General features: G+C 40.6%; 1 protein-coding gene across 1 annotated transcript in view; it reads left to right on the top strand.

The window, feature by feature from the left end:
- The first annotated feature begins 818 nt into the window (after positions 1 to 818).
- The window catches only part of LOC142571801 (NBAS subunit of NRZ tethering complex-like), a 59,374-nt gene continuing 43,663 nt past the window's right edge, over positions 819 to 16,529 (top strand). The window contains exons 1-9 of the mRNA XM_075680426.1: positions 819 to 930; positions 2,131 to 2,207; positions 3,249 to 3,344; positions 3,916 to 4,037; positions 6,279 to 6,429; positions 9,253 to 9,413; positions 10,666 to 10,798; positions 13,371 to 13,503; positions 13,977 to 14,068. Coding sequence (XP_075536541.1) covers positions 2,148 to 2,207; positions 3,249 to 3,344; positions 3,916 to 4,037; positions 6,279 to 6,429; positions 9,253 to 9,413; positions 10,666 to 10,798; positions 13,371 to 13,503; positions 13,977 to 14,068 — 948 coding nt within the window. The 5' untranslated portion in view covers positions 819 to 930; positions 2,131 to 2,147. The remainder of the gene's footprint in view (positions 931 to 2,130; positions 2,208 to 3,248; positions 3,345 to 3,915; positions 4,038 to 6,278; positions 6,430 to 9,252; positions 9,414 to 10,665; positions 10,799 to 13,370; positions 13,504 to 13,976; positions 14,069 to 16,529) is intronic.

Below are 16,529 nucleotides of genomic sequence, written 5' to 3'. Positions count from 1 at the left end.
AACCATATAGCCAAAGCTTCCATGCGGGTAGCATTGGTCATACAATTTCAATTGTAGAACTGCCATAATAAGGACAGAAAAGTCCTAATAAGCTAATTTTTCTACATCTGGCTTAAAGATAGCATGCTAGTAATTTAGGATAATTTTGTGTGACCACATTGCTGTTTTCAACACCTACCCTGAACAATTTCTGTTGGTTGTGTAGCTGCACATTTATTAGCACTCCAACATGGCAACATACCCACACTTTTTTTTCATCATCATCATCATCAGCCTGGTTACACCCACTGCAAGGCAAAGGCCTCTCCCATACTTCTCCAACTACCCCGGTCATGTACTAATTGGGGCCATGTCGTCCCTGCAAACTTCTTAATCTCATCCGCCCACCTAACTTTCTGCTGCCCTCTGCTATGCTTCCCTTCCCTTGGAATCCAGTCCGTAACTCTTGGTGACCGGTTATCTTCCCTCCTTAATACATGTCCTGCCCATGCCCATTTCTTTTTCTTGATCTCAACTAAGATGTCATTAACTCAAGTTTGTTCCCTCACCCAATCTGCTCTTTTCTTATCCCTTAACGTTACACCTACCATTCTTTCCATAGCTCATTGCGTCGACATTTTTTATATATATATAAACTGGCCTGGTGCTGCATATAAAATCTGTGTGCGCATTTCTTTCAAAGTTGTGCATTGCAGCAAAGCTTTGATGTGTGCTTATATGTTAGGTGTTATATCTTTAAGCAGCGATTTGTTTCTTCTTTGTGTCTAACAACTGTTTTTTTTTTTTTTTTTTTTTTTGTACACATCTCCTCATCCAGGGCATGCTTGCAGATTTTGGACAGCAGACTTCCTGAAGTGAAGGCAGAGTTGGACTTTCTGTCAGCATTGCCTTTGCTGAGCCAGTTCAAGGTTGCTGCACTCCCTGTTCAAGGTGATTGGTCTGATTGCTCTTAAGTTGTGGGGTTTAATGTCCCAAAGCAGCTCACAAGCTATGAGGTATATTTTACTGCTGTTTCTCATCTCATTGTTGCTATGCAGATTGTTTTATATATGTATATCTTATATATATATTCTTTTTTGGGGGGGGGGGCATTCTGAACACTCAGCATCCATCCATTAAAGACGCTAGACCCCTTTTGATACGTTTCTTAAAGGGCCACTAAAAGAGAACACAGGATCTAGGAAAAGGTTACATTCAATAACACATGCAGCAGCAATAGAGATGAGCTCAAAAGCTATGCTCATTTTATTTGAAGTTGAATAAAATGCCAATGAAATATTGGGAACCAGTTAAATAAGCTCGTTTTCATTGTCCAGTGGTTGGATTGACTGCTACATAAATTTTTGGTGCTGTCATAGCTATGAATCACAATAAATGAGGTTTGTGATTTCCATCTCTTTGGTTGAATGTCAAATAATAACAATGCCTCGTCAAGCACTCACAGCCCTTTCTGAGTTTCCACACAGCCATGTATAGAGACACAAGTTCTCAAGGTATTGAATGTCACAACAGCATCCATGGGCAGGAATATGATGTAGCAGTCGCTTGTGCCTTCATCTACCTCCTCTTCGCTTTTGACATTGGGAGCCATGTTGAGATCAGCGACCGTTGAAATTTTTAATGGGGCAATGGCAATTTTACTGTCCCGCACAGCAAACGCTGCAAAGTGCCCATTTTAGCACCTACATGGGGCGGTCAACAGAAGTTCTGCCAACAGGCCATGCCACGTTGATGGTGGGCATTTGCAGTTTTGAGCATACCAACTGAAAAGGGATTGCCCTTACCAGTTCCCATGCTATGTAACAAACTGGAAGCTAGTACACATGACTCTATGGAAACTAAATGGGACCAGCATTTCAAAGTATATGAGTTCGGGAAGACATAAAAACAGTAGTGTATCATTGACATTCTTTTGTACTAGCCATGCAGCAGCCCTGCAAAGCGTAACGCATAGTGTGAATGTTTCAGTGGTGTCGCTGCCTTGTCTGGCCACTCATCCACAGAAGATTAGAGTTCTCATAAGGGTCAGGAACGCAATGTTGAAAGAGGCACAACAAAGTCACCTAATTTCTTTAACATGAATTTAACACAACTGATACATGTTTTATTCTTGCACTCCTTTTTCTCTAGCACGACACTGTGATAAGATGGAGCTGGTCAGGGAGGCTCTACAGCAGACACCAAACGCCTACAAACAGTCAAGCAAGGTAAAACTATTTCTGTGCATATTTTTAAACAAACATTAGAATTGTATTTGGATCTGGGTATCCAGCTTATTCTTTAGTAATTGGGACTTTACTGCAGCATTTTTTACTGCCCATCAAAAGCATCAAGTAGCTACTACAACATTGTTGAAAAAGCTGATATATGTGCTGCTTTCTCAGTGAGTAATCAACAGAACTAGAGCTTATAGGAACACAATGTGTTGGCGGGCTAGTTGGTGCGGATCCATAAATACTTCGTTTAGAGTAGAGTTTAGAGTTTAGAGTTGAGAATAGCGCCTTGTCATGTCGCCTTTTCTTGTGTCCGTTGTTTTGCGCTAAACGAAGTATTTATAGCTTATAGGAGGTTACTAACAAACTTACAGCTGCCAAGCCAGAGGCAGTTCAAATTCCAATAGTAGTCACCAGATTGGTATTTCCGTAAAATGGCAACCCATGAAAGCTGTAATACACTTCAGTTTATCTGTGCTCTTGAAAAAATCTCGTCTGTCTTCATTGTAATCTTGCAAAAGCGTGAAACAGACACAAGTGGAGAATTCTACTTTGAGTAACTTGGAGTAGCTACCTGAATCCTCAAGCGAGCATTTGAGTCAAGCTTGAATCTTGTAAATCCTAATCTTTTAGAGAAAAGCAATGTTTAACTTCAGATCAAAGCAAAAGTTGCGATGTGTAGTTGCCAGAACTGACTCCGTATGCTTTAGAACACCTAGCTGAATCCATGTTTGGCATTGAATCAAGACAGAACAGTTGGCTACACTACCAGTTCATTCAAAGCATTGACTGAAAAACACATTTTGCACCACTTAGCTAAAGAACTATGACCAGATTGACCAGCGCAATTCAGTTACATGTCTGCTTTAAGATCACCCATGTAATTGATTTTTTTTTTGTAACTCAGTTCTAGAAAAAGGTTGTATGCAAAGATCTGATAGTGAATACATCCTGCAAGTTGTTCTTAAATGTAGCAGCTCTAAAGCACTCCGAAGCTTAAAAACATTAACTCCCTCTCACTTGCTGTCATCATAGGTGCTCAAGCTGGCGGAACTCTTGCACCTGTATGGCGAGGACACTGCAAGGCGTGAAGGGGCTGTTCTCTCTCTCCTTGCAAATGTTGCCTTTGAGGTAAGGCTCTAGGTAGAGTGCTGGGGTGCTGTATGCTTAAAATGGGTGTAAAGACCTCTTCTACTCAGGCATGACAAGTGCTTATACACATGCCTATACAACATACAGGAATTGTCAAGCAAAGTCATGGTATGTGCTGGTCTAGTGCAGCTAATTAACATTTATTTATGGCTGGAAGCGGCATCATAAAGTGTACGATTGTTTGAAACCGTTTCTCTCAGCAAAAATTCTGGCAATACATTCAACTTCAGGGCACCAGTTCACAGCATTTTAAACTTGGACACGACAAGCACAAAAGTGTTTTGAGGCAGCATTTAAATGCTAATTGAATTTCGAGAGGCATCTGCATAGTGTGACAGATTGCTGTCTGCCCATAACTGGCCCTTGCACCATTAAAAAAAAAGAACATATCATATCAGATTGCTTTCACTCCTGTGTGATGGAAAGGGAGCTAATTAGAATCTACACAAAGGCAACCAACACATTGCTTACATGCACTCATTCTGGGTAACTTGGTTCCGAAACAGATCATATTGCTTGGTTGCAGCTTACAATTTCTGTGTTTCTCTAGGATGCAGACTACAAGCACTGCTATGAGGTTTGCCAGAAGCTGATGGCAGGGTACCATTCAGAAGGTTGGAAGATCTGCCAGAACCTCGGAGAGTGCACTGAGTTTACTGATCTTGCAGCTCGGTAATGTTTTAATTTTTGTTTTACTCAATCATAAAACCCTTTTTCCTTTTACCTTTCATGAACCTCTGCAGCAGTCTGATAATGGCACATTTTGTGATGGTGGCATTATTTTTCATTGGTAAATTTTTATTAGAGCTAGAACAACACTTATCATTTTAACTGCCAGGGTGGTTTGGCCACAGATTTATATTGTTCGTTTTGTTTTAGACATTATTTGCCAAGACCACTGACATGTAGTCGGTGTTAAAAGTTGCAAACCACAAGATCTGAGTAAAATCTGAATGCTTCCACAGCTGTCACACGCAGCATGGTATCTGTATTTCTAGCGTGGAATCTAACAGTGAAATCTGGATAATTCAAACAGCTTGGTTGGCCCCAAGAAAGTCATTCGTACTTAATAGGAAAACGCTGTCATGAATTCCAGCTGCACAAACTGTGTAACAATTATTTCGAACAAACAAAATGATTTTTTTAAACAAGGGGTTAGATGGGTTCATTAGGTTAGAGGGTGGCCCAGGTTAGATGAGTTGCTAGCCAGTGTACCAATGCATACCATGTGTTTTAGCTTTTCATGATACATCGCTGTGATACGTCAAGCCCACAGCTGATGTGCCGCCTCTCTGCAGAACAATAGTAGACATTACGTTAGATCAGCGTTTCAGCATACCGTCACATACCACGCTTTAACGAAGTATATTAAAGATTGTTCCATGGTGTCAATGCATAACCAACACTAAATGATGTGTAGCCCATGTGGTAAATCAAAATCAAAACACTTTTGCAGCTCAGTGGCATCTTTGGCACATAACAGCGTTTAAACAAAAAGTTGATCTCAATAGTAATGACAAAACATCACTAATCTACTTTGCTCATAAAATGAGATGAGGCTAAGTGATGGTGGATTTTACCATTTATTTCTTGCCGTTACTGGTCATAGAAAAGTAGCAAGGGTGAATTGGGACCTAACATAGGGGCGGCTACGTTGTTAGGCAATCACAGTAACTGGCAGTAGCCGCCACTACCTTTGCAGCAATGCTGCTCTTAATGCTATTCAACCACCACTTGTAGTCCACAGATGCACACTGGTGCATTTCTTTTTCTCTGTGTGTTCTCAAGTCAAATTAGCCATACTCTGTACATGATTCGCAATTTCTGAGGCAGCTTTTCAAAAATAGTTGGCAAGGCCGTTACTAGCACTTGGTGATGGTTTTGCATATGGCACTACACGCTGTGATATGAGGCGATTGTGTGTTGTATTCGTAAGGGCCCATTTAGTTCAAGCTATCTTTTATTCTGATAAATTTCCGATCACCTTATAGTTTGAATAAGTGAGGTTCCACTGCACTGACAAACACAGCACTGTTCATTTTTACTAGCTACTGTGACAAACTACACAGAAATTTGTTTCCTCAGATCCCATGTCGGTAAACTTTTAACGCTGTCTGTACCTATGCGTGAGAACAAGTCCACGACCACTGACATGTTTTTGTTGTTGTTTTTTTGCCACAAAATACTCATGTTGTAGTGGTGCTTGAAAATTGTGTTTCATTTATGCTTATGAGTGCAGTTTTGAGTACTGAAATGAGGTCACAACTTTTGCCATTGAAAGCCACCCGAGCTTAAAGTGTTACACATGGAAATATGCAGCGTGTATGTTCTTGGTTCTGTTCTGAGCATAGGCTATTTTACTGCTTAAAAGCTTTACATGACGGTTGCCTGTCTTTTGCCTTATCGTTGCTTACATCACTACACTTCTAAGCCTTTGTAAAAAAAAAAAAAACTTTTCAAGTTCTGTTTTTTTCCTCATTTGTTACGTGCCTATGCTCACCAAGTGCTGTGTATGTAGTGCTTTTTGCCTTAAGTTTTATTTGCATGCACTGCATTAAAATAATGGTGCTGAGCTGTTGGTGGCCTCCTATAACAATAAATGTGCGGTTGAGTATGCATGACAATTGGCTGCACTTATTTATTATGTATGCATATATTGCTTCACTCGCATTCAGTTCTCAGTACCTTGCGCGACTTTCTATACATGCACTTATGTCTAGCCGTGACCACTAAGAGCCCAGATGGTAAATGCTGTATTTAGCATATCAAGAAATAAACAAATTGATTGATTGATTGATTGATTGATTGATTGATTGATTGATTGATTGATTGATTGATTGATTGATTGATTGAAGTTGATTATGTCAATCTCTCTCTCCCATTTTCTTTTGCCTTTTCACTTAAATGGTCCAGGCAGAAGCTACTTGCGTTCTCCCTCTGCTACTGTCCGGACACTGCAGTGGATAGCCTGCTGAAGGCCACTCAGATGCTTGAACTGCAAGAGATCTACCAACAGCTGGACCTTCCTCAGGAGGAGCTGCCCAGCAGCACCTACAGAGAATCTGTGAGAGCAAGCTGCTTGCATCTGCCATACCTCTGTACCAAAGATTTGCAACTGTCCATGTTTCGCATGCCATCTCTGCAGCATATAAATTCAGTACAAAGTACAGGAGTGAAAAACATTGTTCTCTCTCCTGCTGCATGAGTTTGGATTGTTTGTTTGTATGTGATGAGAATCCACTATATTTGGTGAAAATCTAAACATTCAGTGCAAGTTCAATCTCTATGCACTATTACTCTCTGTTTCTCCATGCTCGAATACATAGTTCCTGGGAGATGCTGATATTGAAAGAAGTTTACTGATGCCATGGCATCACGAGCATAAGTTAATATACAAATGGCTGGCACACCTGTACGAATTTCGTTTTGAGTTGAACAGCAGTGTATTTCCTGCCGTATTCTTAGGTTGACATTGGCTATAAGTAGGGCTGTGAGAATACTCGAATATCACCGAATCAAATAGAATAGTGAACGTATGAATCATTCGAATCGTGAGTCAAACATTTTCTAAATTCCAATTTTTCTGCCAAATGTTTACAACTGTCCATGTTTCGCATGCAATAGATATATTCGGTGTGGGGACCCAAGCAGTACCACGTGTTGCGGGCATTGCAGAGCCCCTTGTGCTCGACGCCACCCAAGCGAGCGTTTCACTTCATTTTCGGTACAAAAAGGAAAGCTAACCGCACACGGAGAGGCCACCCCTGCTGACACGATAGCAGACTTTAGAGAGCTTTAGTGTTTCCGGTATTCCACTAAATGGGTGGATTGCCAGGTAAGCGGGGGTGTAAACACGAGCTGCTGGTGCCGTGGTGCCACCTGGTGATGCAGAGTTCAACCAGAAAAATACAGAGGTAATATTGCAGTAAACAAGTGTGATGTACTTCGTTGCTGGTGTAAATTTTCAGCAGCAGCACAATCGTGTTCATGATATTTGTCTGGTTGAGCTCTGCATCACTAGGTGGCTGCACTGTGCAGGCCACTTACATTTGCACCTCCACGAGCATCGCGTGACTTTGTCGTGACCCTTCAGATTTCAGAATCTTTGACCGGTGGCAAATTACGCCAAACTTGGCAATGAAATGGCGCGGACGTCACCTGCTCTTTGCCGTCAGTGCGGATTTGCACAGACCGGTAATTCAGTCATGTGATACACGGCCCTTTTGTATGTTGTGCAGATTGGCCTTATGATAGCCCACCTGCCTTAGAATTGGGATAACCCTTCTGTATTTTGGAGATAAACTGCAAAGCAAAACATTCTCTGCATTGAATAAAAGATTGCTGCGAAACACTGGTCCACTATTAAACTGAGAGTTTAATTGGTACTCAATACAACCTCATTGGTATTGAGCACAACAGCATGCCACTAATTCATTAGTTTCAGAGGGAAAAAAAAGCATTTGATTCTATTCAACAGATATGCTACCGATAAAAAAATATATTTTCCAGATCTTCATATACCAGAAATGAGCTGTCATCAGTGCTGGCGCACTAATTTGTGTTCCCTTTAATAAAAGCAGACTGTACTCTATGTCTTGATTTCTGTGTATAAATTATTGATAGCTTGCTAAATTATTGTTATGCAATGCTAGGGGACTCTCAAGCGTGTGCAGCACCGTGTTTTCTTGCTCTCAAAATTTGTATGCATTATTTTTTTGTGAAAAATCTTCTAATATTGCATGTTTGATTTGATATTTGACGTTTTTTCCTTGATTCGATTCAATATTCTATTCAAAACCTACTATTTGGTATTTGCACACCCTAAGCTATAAGCATAAGATATTGCTTGACTGTAGTCCTTGTTCGAGTATTTCTGCCTGTGCATATTCTGTGTGCATCTCTGCAACATCTATATCTAGTACAAAGTTGGGAGAAGTTAAAAACTGTTTTTTTTTTTTCTTCTGTATTCTGTTAGGTAAGTTAGGTCACTATATTTATGTTTGACGAGAACCCACTAAGCCCATAGCTTTATGCACTTGTGTTATTTATCTTGAAATTCTGCTCCGGCACATCAGACAGGCAAGCGATTCCTCAGTAAATACCTGTAAGGGGAATCCTCAACAATGTTTTGTACCACGCAAGTATTCTTTCAGCAGTAACAAACATTGGTTCCTGGCAATAATATAACACTTTTAAATAGCCATATGAAAAGGACCTGTATGTTAACATATAAGAGTGCAATAAAGTTTACAATGATTCTTGGGTTATTAAAGGAATGTACCAGAGTACACAGAAATTCAAGTATTTAATGTAGCATTGCTGTTGAGTGTGACATAGTATTTACTAACACTTTCTCAATTTGGGTTACTACATTGTTGTTGGTTTTTTGTCTGCGTGATGTGTGTACATGCATGGGTGCACGTTAGTGTGTTTTCACAATGCCAGAAAGTTTTTCATCACTGATATGGACAGTATTTGTCTCTTTGCTCAAACATTGTGACAGTGTATACACCTAGCATGGTGGACATCCCTAGAAGAACTTTCGGTAGCATTGTGTCAGTGGTGACCTGCCGCTGCAGCTTAGTAGCTATGGTGCTGCGCTGCTAAGCACGAGGTCACAGTATCAAATCTCATTCACGGCGGCGGCATTTCGATGAGGGCGAAATACAAGAACGCCCGTGTCCCGTGCATTTGGGGGCACGTTAAAGATGCCCTGGTGGTCAAAATTAATCCGGAGTCGCCCCCCACTACAGCCAGCCTCAAAATCAAATTGTGGTTTTGGCACAGAAAACCCCGAAATTCAATTCGTTCATACCAATGGTGCTTTATGAGAAAAAAATGTTAACTTGCTGTTTTAATTGTTGCTTTGTATTGAAATAACGCACAGCTACCCGACAACAAGGTTGTATCTTCATGGGGCTCCGGAGACTCTGTGAAGTCAGATGGGAGCCAAGAAAATTCCTGGGGCTTCGTGGGCTTCACGGCAGGAAAAACTCGCTCCATGCTGACAACCCTGGGCAGTGCTGACTTCTGGAAAAGTACCGTAAGGTGTGTGCTAGTCATCACCTGGCAACATTAGATTGCAGTTACTGCTCATACTGTGGGATGTTTCTAACTGTTTTCCTTTCGTCCCTATATAGACCAGTGAAAACCTAAGTCTATATTCACACTTGTGATGTAGAAACAGGAACAATCAAATATTATAATTAAGAAAAAAAGGAGAAGACTCGCCAAATAAAACAAATTATTGATCTGACATTCCAAGGCCTATAGAGGTCCTCTTTTCCCAGTGATTGCGAACAAGAGGCCTGTTCATATGGGCCCCAAAATTTCAGAATCAGTATTTTTGTGAACTGAGGACCTGTATGGGTCCTGAAGCTTCAGAACCAATCATTAATTTTATTTTGAAAATTATTGTGAACAAAGAACCACCGTAGGCCCTGAAATGTCAGAATCTGGATACTGCAATATTTTGTTTAGAAAATGTCTTTTATTTTAGTTATGTTCCTTCCTTAATATAGAGGTTTTTGTTAAACACTGTACTATAGTAAATTGCAATAGTGAGCGTAAATAGTGTGAACATTATCTAAGGTGGCTGTCCATTTATAAATGGTTCTTGTGAACGAAAACCTTTATAAATTCACTTCGTTGTTACAGAAACACATCACTGATATTTGATTTCAGAATGACTAATGAAAGTAATTGCTGTCTTTGGGCTATATATTGAAATGATACACACATGTGGGTAACAGGCATATATTGCACTGTTCAAAAAAGTAGAGCTGACAAGTTTAATTTTTTTATTTCTTGGAAAGCATTATTTGAGGCCAACAATGGGTTTTTAATGGAGTTGCAAGAGGCTTTCGTTATGACCATTATCCTGCTTAAATCCTGCTCTGCCCCACATTTCCCACATGTTACCAGTTGCACTTCGTGGTAAAAGTAGTATGTATATAATTAAGCCAGTAACATGTATGCATGATTATCGCCATACAGGTTAAATACTGACGTGATGGATCAGATACCACAAAACGCATTTGTGTGGACTGAATGAATGTATTGTTTGCCCAATCCGCAGCTTTCAATATCTAAGCTGCTTGTGACAATAATTGTTTACCGTACTTGCATTGTGTTGCCATTCATTAAGTTTCCCACCATAACAAATGCGGTTTCAGCTGTAATATTTTGTTTAACTTGTAATGCCATCATGTCTCTCTCTCTTTTTTTTAAGCAGCACTATGCTTAGTTTTTTTTCTCTCCCATTTGCATAAAAGCCTTTTGACGCAGTGATTTCATGCAGGAATCTGACTAACGTCAAGCGCCAGAAGCCAGTTCAGAGAACTGCATCCACAGTGTGCTCCAACTCCGACCTCAAGCAGTTTGCTGTCCCAGCTATCTACGAGTCTGTTTTCAGAGATGCTTATGTGAGCAAGGTATGGCCATTCAGGCTTTGGTTGGTGGTATTCACTTTTCTATTGTTGCTTTAGAAACATGTGTGTTCCTGTAGTTTTGTCATTCAAATGTGAATATGCATGACATATCAGTCACGTCTCCTTCAAGTGTCAGCTAGTGCTTTTGAACATTTGTTTTTAATATTGGTTTTGGTTGCATCTTCAGCGTCATCAACATGAGGCAACAGTGGCAAAACAGATTGAAATATTTGAAGCTTTTGCAGATCTTCATTGCGTCCTCTCATAGGACTAGGCACCTGAACACCTCAGAAAAAACCACGTGAAATAAAATAAGCTCTTCGGTGCAGTTTACTGGAAAAGTACCCAGCTGTCTCAGAAGGTTGCCTGTCGCACATATAAATCATTACTGTCAAAAAGAGTGAAAGAAAACTTGCTGCTATAAACCTGTATACTGATGCAGCTACCAGCCACCCATATGTCTGCTCTTTTTCTAGTGCACTTATTAAGCGACTCTGCAATACAGAAGATCTAGTGGGAAGCATCTTGAGGCATTATCTTGCTTTGTACAGTTCCGCATGTAGTTCCCAAAAAGGTTATATCTTTCATTGCTCTCTGCAAACGTCCATTACTGAGTGAAAAACAGTATGACAATGGCCTCTTGCAACTGTATCTAAATCTTGTGTGAACAACACGTCACTGACGCTTGAGTTGTGAATCTCAGATTGCACAGTCTGTTGTCAAAGCAAACATCTTTAAAGGAACACTAAAGGCAGATATTAAGTCAAGCTTAAGGTTTAATTAATGACAGCAAAGATGTCAATAGTATTGAGAACAAAGCTTTTGTAAGCAAGAAATTTAGGCAAATGCAGGACACGATTTGATACTGCCGGGACATTCTAGTACTGTCCCGATAATGTCGTAATGCCTCACTATAATTCTCTCACTAGTATTCACCCATGCATAACAAAATTATTATTGTATTGCATTATAAAATGGAAGAAACTGTTACGTACCCACTTCTATTCAATTCATAGAAGAAAGAACTGGTAGACGTTACTCTTGACAATGACACTGGTGGCCAAAAGGTTTTGTATTTGCTTGACCCTGCATCAGTTGTGCTCTCTTGTTTTGGTAGTTTCAGTATCGTGTAGTTGCTACCCTGATTTTGCTGGTTCGCGAAGCTTATATTAGCTGCAAGCCACAGAAAATGCAGCGTCCATGTGATGTCCTGGCTCTGCTTCCGGCTGTGCTTTTGCATTTACGCAAAAGGTTGTAATGCAATCTCTTAGGTGCTGTTTTACTCATCGATGGCAGTAAAGGGCAGTGATGACATATGCAGAGTGACGCTGCCTTGCTCATGTCTGGCAATTTGAATTGCCTTAAAGAAATGGGGCCCCTTCAATCGCGATTTTCAATCGCGAAGGCAGTACGAGCACTGTCCTGGCTTCTTCTTTTCCCATCCATGTTTTTAGCACTGTTTTCTTCTATGGATTCATACCAATGAGCTCACATTCAAGCCCTTTTAAGTTATTATTTGTCTTTAGTGTCCCTTTCAAATCACTAACAGTTTCTTTTGCAATCGTATGCTCATCTTCATAGAATCTGAGAAAGACTCGAAAAGTAAATATACCTGCTTTATTGCTAGGTGCAGTGAATTCTTACCACATTCTTTAAAGGCGACACTAAACAGGTATTGTGAAAATCAGCTGTATCAGTAGATAGAACTTCAGAATGTCAGAAGCATCAGCCTTACCATGCACAAAATCTTGGTAAGCCAGAAATGCTGCAAAAATGAAAGACCAACTGTAAGTTTCTTCGTTAGCGCTTCATGATGTTGTGAGATTTGAACAGCTCCTGCTCGGAACAAGTTGCAGTCAAATGTCTTTGTAACAAAGTGCTTGGGACCTCCGAAATTATTTTTTGTACAGGTCACTTCATAGTAAAGATCACACACCACATAGCTCACAATGTAACCAGGGCAGAATTATTCCTTCATTATGCAGTTCATTTCTTTGTAGAGGCACACAACTGTAATAATTTAGCAGTTAACAAGAGTTACATTTCATATGAAAGGAACTAAATACTCAACTTTGCAAGTTCTGAGAACTTTTTCTGAAAGAGAATGACCTAAACATGTGAAAGTATTGTAAAATATTTGGTGTCACATTAACAGGCTTATGCTGCTGTTTGAGCACAAAATTTTAAAAAAAGGGAAACTTGCTCTTCATTCTTTCTGTAAATAACCAACCTTTTCCCACCAAATATATGTTAGTATATGAGACCTGAAAAACAATACTTCACAATACTTTGCTAACTCAGCATTGCTATATAGCATCCCTTTAAAGAAAGAGGGGTCGTGAAGAAAAAAATTTTTTTTTCTACAAATGCTAGCTCATAGAAGTCGGTACTTTTTCTCCTGTTGCTATCTCATTGCCATCGTCTGTATATTGCCACTAACAGCTCTGTTTTGTTGGGTACTTGAATCTCACAGCTTGAATTTATGAAATGCGCTGTGTTTTAATAATGTGGACATTAACATAATTTTCGCTATGTCACACATGGTGTTCATTTTGCCTTGTGTTTTCTCTCACAGTACAGTCCGTCCTACGAGAAGTCAGACAGCCCCAACTGGAGTCCCGTGTTGGTGGATCTCTTCAATGTTCTTAGGGCGTCCATGATAGCAGAAGCCATTGATGACAAGTCACCTTCTGCGCAGTGCTCATATGGTAAAATGTTATGTATTTTTAGCTTTGCATTATACGGTTTTCTTCTTCCCTCTTTTTAAAAGTTTTTTTTTCTTTCATGTAGCTTTGTAGTTCCAGGGGAAAGTCCATTGATAGTTAACTGTAAATACCTTTCTGAAGCCATCATACCTTCACTTAAACCTGGAGGTTGTGATGTTTTTTTATCAAGTCTGTCTGTGCCATGCAACATATCGTGAAATGCAAACAGGTAACGGGTAATCACAAAACCTTTCACCTATAGCAGCTATTAGGCAGTTTTGTAGTTCTGAAGGTATGTCTTTCTCAATAAGTAGGGTGCATTGATCACCATATTTGGTGAACATTAAAAATGAAAAAAAATGTGTTGTCAATTTTAACTTGCCTTCTTTTTAGCCTGTGCCAGTTGGTGTTGCACCTCAACACTTTTGGCAGGTGCAGCCAGTGCATCCAGGTCTTATCAACTGTCTGCTTTGCAGAAAGCCGCAGCTCCATCCTGCTCGGTTTGGCCAAGGGCCTTTTGCCAGATGACACACTTCTAGCAATGTGCTGCTTGTTTGGTGCGCAACATGTGAGTGCCTTTCATTAGTGCCAATATCAGTCAGTATAGCTTTGAAGGTTTCAGTATGTGGGGCCACATTTATGCTTTTCGCTTTCCACTTTTGAAATGTTGTAGTATTTAATCTCTCAAAAGCAATGCACATGGCTTTGAGAGACACTGTAGTGAAAGACACTGGATTAATTCTGTTCACTTAGGATCCCTTAACACGCAGCAGAGCACGGTACGGTACACAAGGGTATTTGCATTCAACCCCCCATCGGAAAGTGGACACTGTGGCCTGGAATCGAACCTGATCATAAAAGGACTGACTTTGTCAGGAACCTGTTGCGGCATTCTAAAGCAGCATTTAAAGGGCCCCTCACCAGATCTGGCGATTTTGAGTTGACAAGCGCAGTGTATACCATGTGCGCTAACGATCATGTCTGCTAAGTATCACATTCCTACGTGGCGCAGAGAGCCTAAATTTCAAATCAAACACCATTTGCCCTTCTCGTCGTGGGTACTGTACTCCCATCCAGAGAGTCGACGTCTGTCACACAAGTGTGCCTACGTACGTGGTAGTGCTGGGACGTTACTCATAGGGACCCGTGACTTCAGAAATTATTCAAGGCAACATCAGTTACTTGTTTAATATGTTGCTTCAGTAGACAAATTAAAGTTTAGAGAAATAATAAAACATACAAACAGAATGTCTGCAATTTATTGTTTTACTTCATGCAGAGCAAGAGAGATGTACTCTACTGTTTCGTCTGCTTGTTTCCGTGTCATGCAGTAGCGCACGCAGAGAGCAAGACTTTGTAATTTTCTACCATGCTACAAGGCTGCAATCATGCTCTTTCATCCTCTCAAGTCTGCCTCAGTGCTTGTGATTGTGGCACTGACTTATACCACTGTTCTGTATCGGCCAGGCGGTATGATAAGATTGTACCGTGAATGATGTGTGCCTGACCGGCATGCAGCGTTATCTATAAAAGTACGCTGCTGCCTTGAATAAAGGGCTTTTTGCATTGCTGCCACCGAAGCGTCTGTCTGCTGCTTAGAATAGACCAACCACTAATCAGGTGCTCTCATGCAGAGCATGCAAAATCATCTGCTGCACGAAATAAGACAAATACAACAGCTTGCACGCGAGACCATCACTGGAAGTGCGCCACTCAGCAAAAATACGAGAGGGAGAGAGAAAAAAAAAAGAGAAGGCTGGGCCTGTGACGTATTTGTAATGCGATCCTCCAGCTCCAGTATGAGAGAATGCAGAGAAGGAATTTAGCTTGCGGTGCCTAGACAGGGGCAAATAGAGAGAGCGTCTGTGTTGGCAATCACGCTCACCTCCTGAAATCATGGGTTCGTGGCACTTCAGATATTTCTAGCCTTGCTATTTATAGACTAATTTGAAAAATTCTTGTGGTAGAACACTCCTTAGAGGACACTTAACCACTTCTTGTGTATAACCAAAATTTGCTATGTGGCCTGGTGAGGGGCCCTTTAACGCTTTCCCTACTGAGTTTTTTGGCCAAAAATAATACAAAAATACTGATTTCTTTATTTGCCAAAATAATTCTATACATCTTGAAACAACCAAAAAATATCCTTAAAAACACTTTATTTGTTAGGTACATGCAAAACATTTTTTTGAAAGTATGGAGAGAGGATTGGCTTCACTGCAGTACACAGCAGAGAAAGTCTGACTTTCTGTAGTTCTCGTTGCAAAAAAAAAGTCTCATTGGAAATTCAAAAACAATACTGTGACAAGCGGGGCTCATGCTTGTGGCAAGGGATGTCAGATGTCTATATTATAGACTTGTGTGGTACATTTCAAAGCACAGAACAGTGCAGAGCGCTACTTCTCATTCCTTGCACCAGATACACGTAGTGATTGGCTTCTAGGAGAATTAAATCTATTAGTTAATTCGTTAGAAACAATTCAAAATATGGCGCGCAGTTCCTGTCCTCTGTTACAGGTACCTTTATGCCCGGCGCGGCTGTGAAAACAAACCTTTTCCACTGCAGATACATTGAGACGCCGTCGTCGTCCGAATCTGATGACTCATAAGATATGCTGCTCAGTAATGTCACTGCCACTCTCGGAGGAAAATCGAACTTCTTCACTGTCTGAGTCTGACAAATCTTCCATAAACCAACTTTTATTTCCTTCTTTCCAGAGCAGAGCCGTTGCCAGCACACGCATGCGCAGAGGAGAACACCATTTTTAAATCCCAGTTACCAGCATCAAAACATTACTCGACCAAAATGCAAGCTCTAAATGCGTTTCTTATTTTTTTTTGCTGCGCGATCTGTTGAAGCCATAAAGAACTAAACAAAATTTATCACGGTAGCTTGACTGCGGCAGTGCGAAAGCGCTTGTTCCAGCGTGGATGAGCTCAGCTCGTTTATGGTAGGGAAAGGGTTAAGCCGGAAGAAGCGGCAATCCAAGGCAATGGCAAGCATGTGTCATCTAAAAAGATATAGCCAT

Source organism: Dermacentor variabilis, chromosome 2 (assembly GCF_050947875.1).
Source record: "Dermacentor variabilis isolate Ectoservices chromosome 2, ASM5094787v1, whole genome shotgun sequence".
Taxonomy (NCBI): domain Eukaryota; kingdom Metazoa; phylum Arthropoda; class Arachnida; order Ixodida; family Ixodidae; genus Dermacentor; species Dermacentor variabilis.
This window is presented reverse-complemented; position numbering and strand designations above follow the sequence as displayed.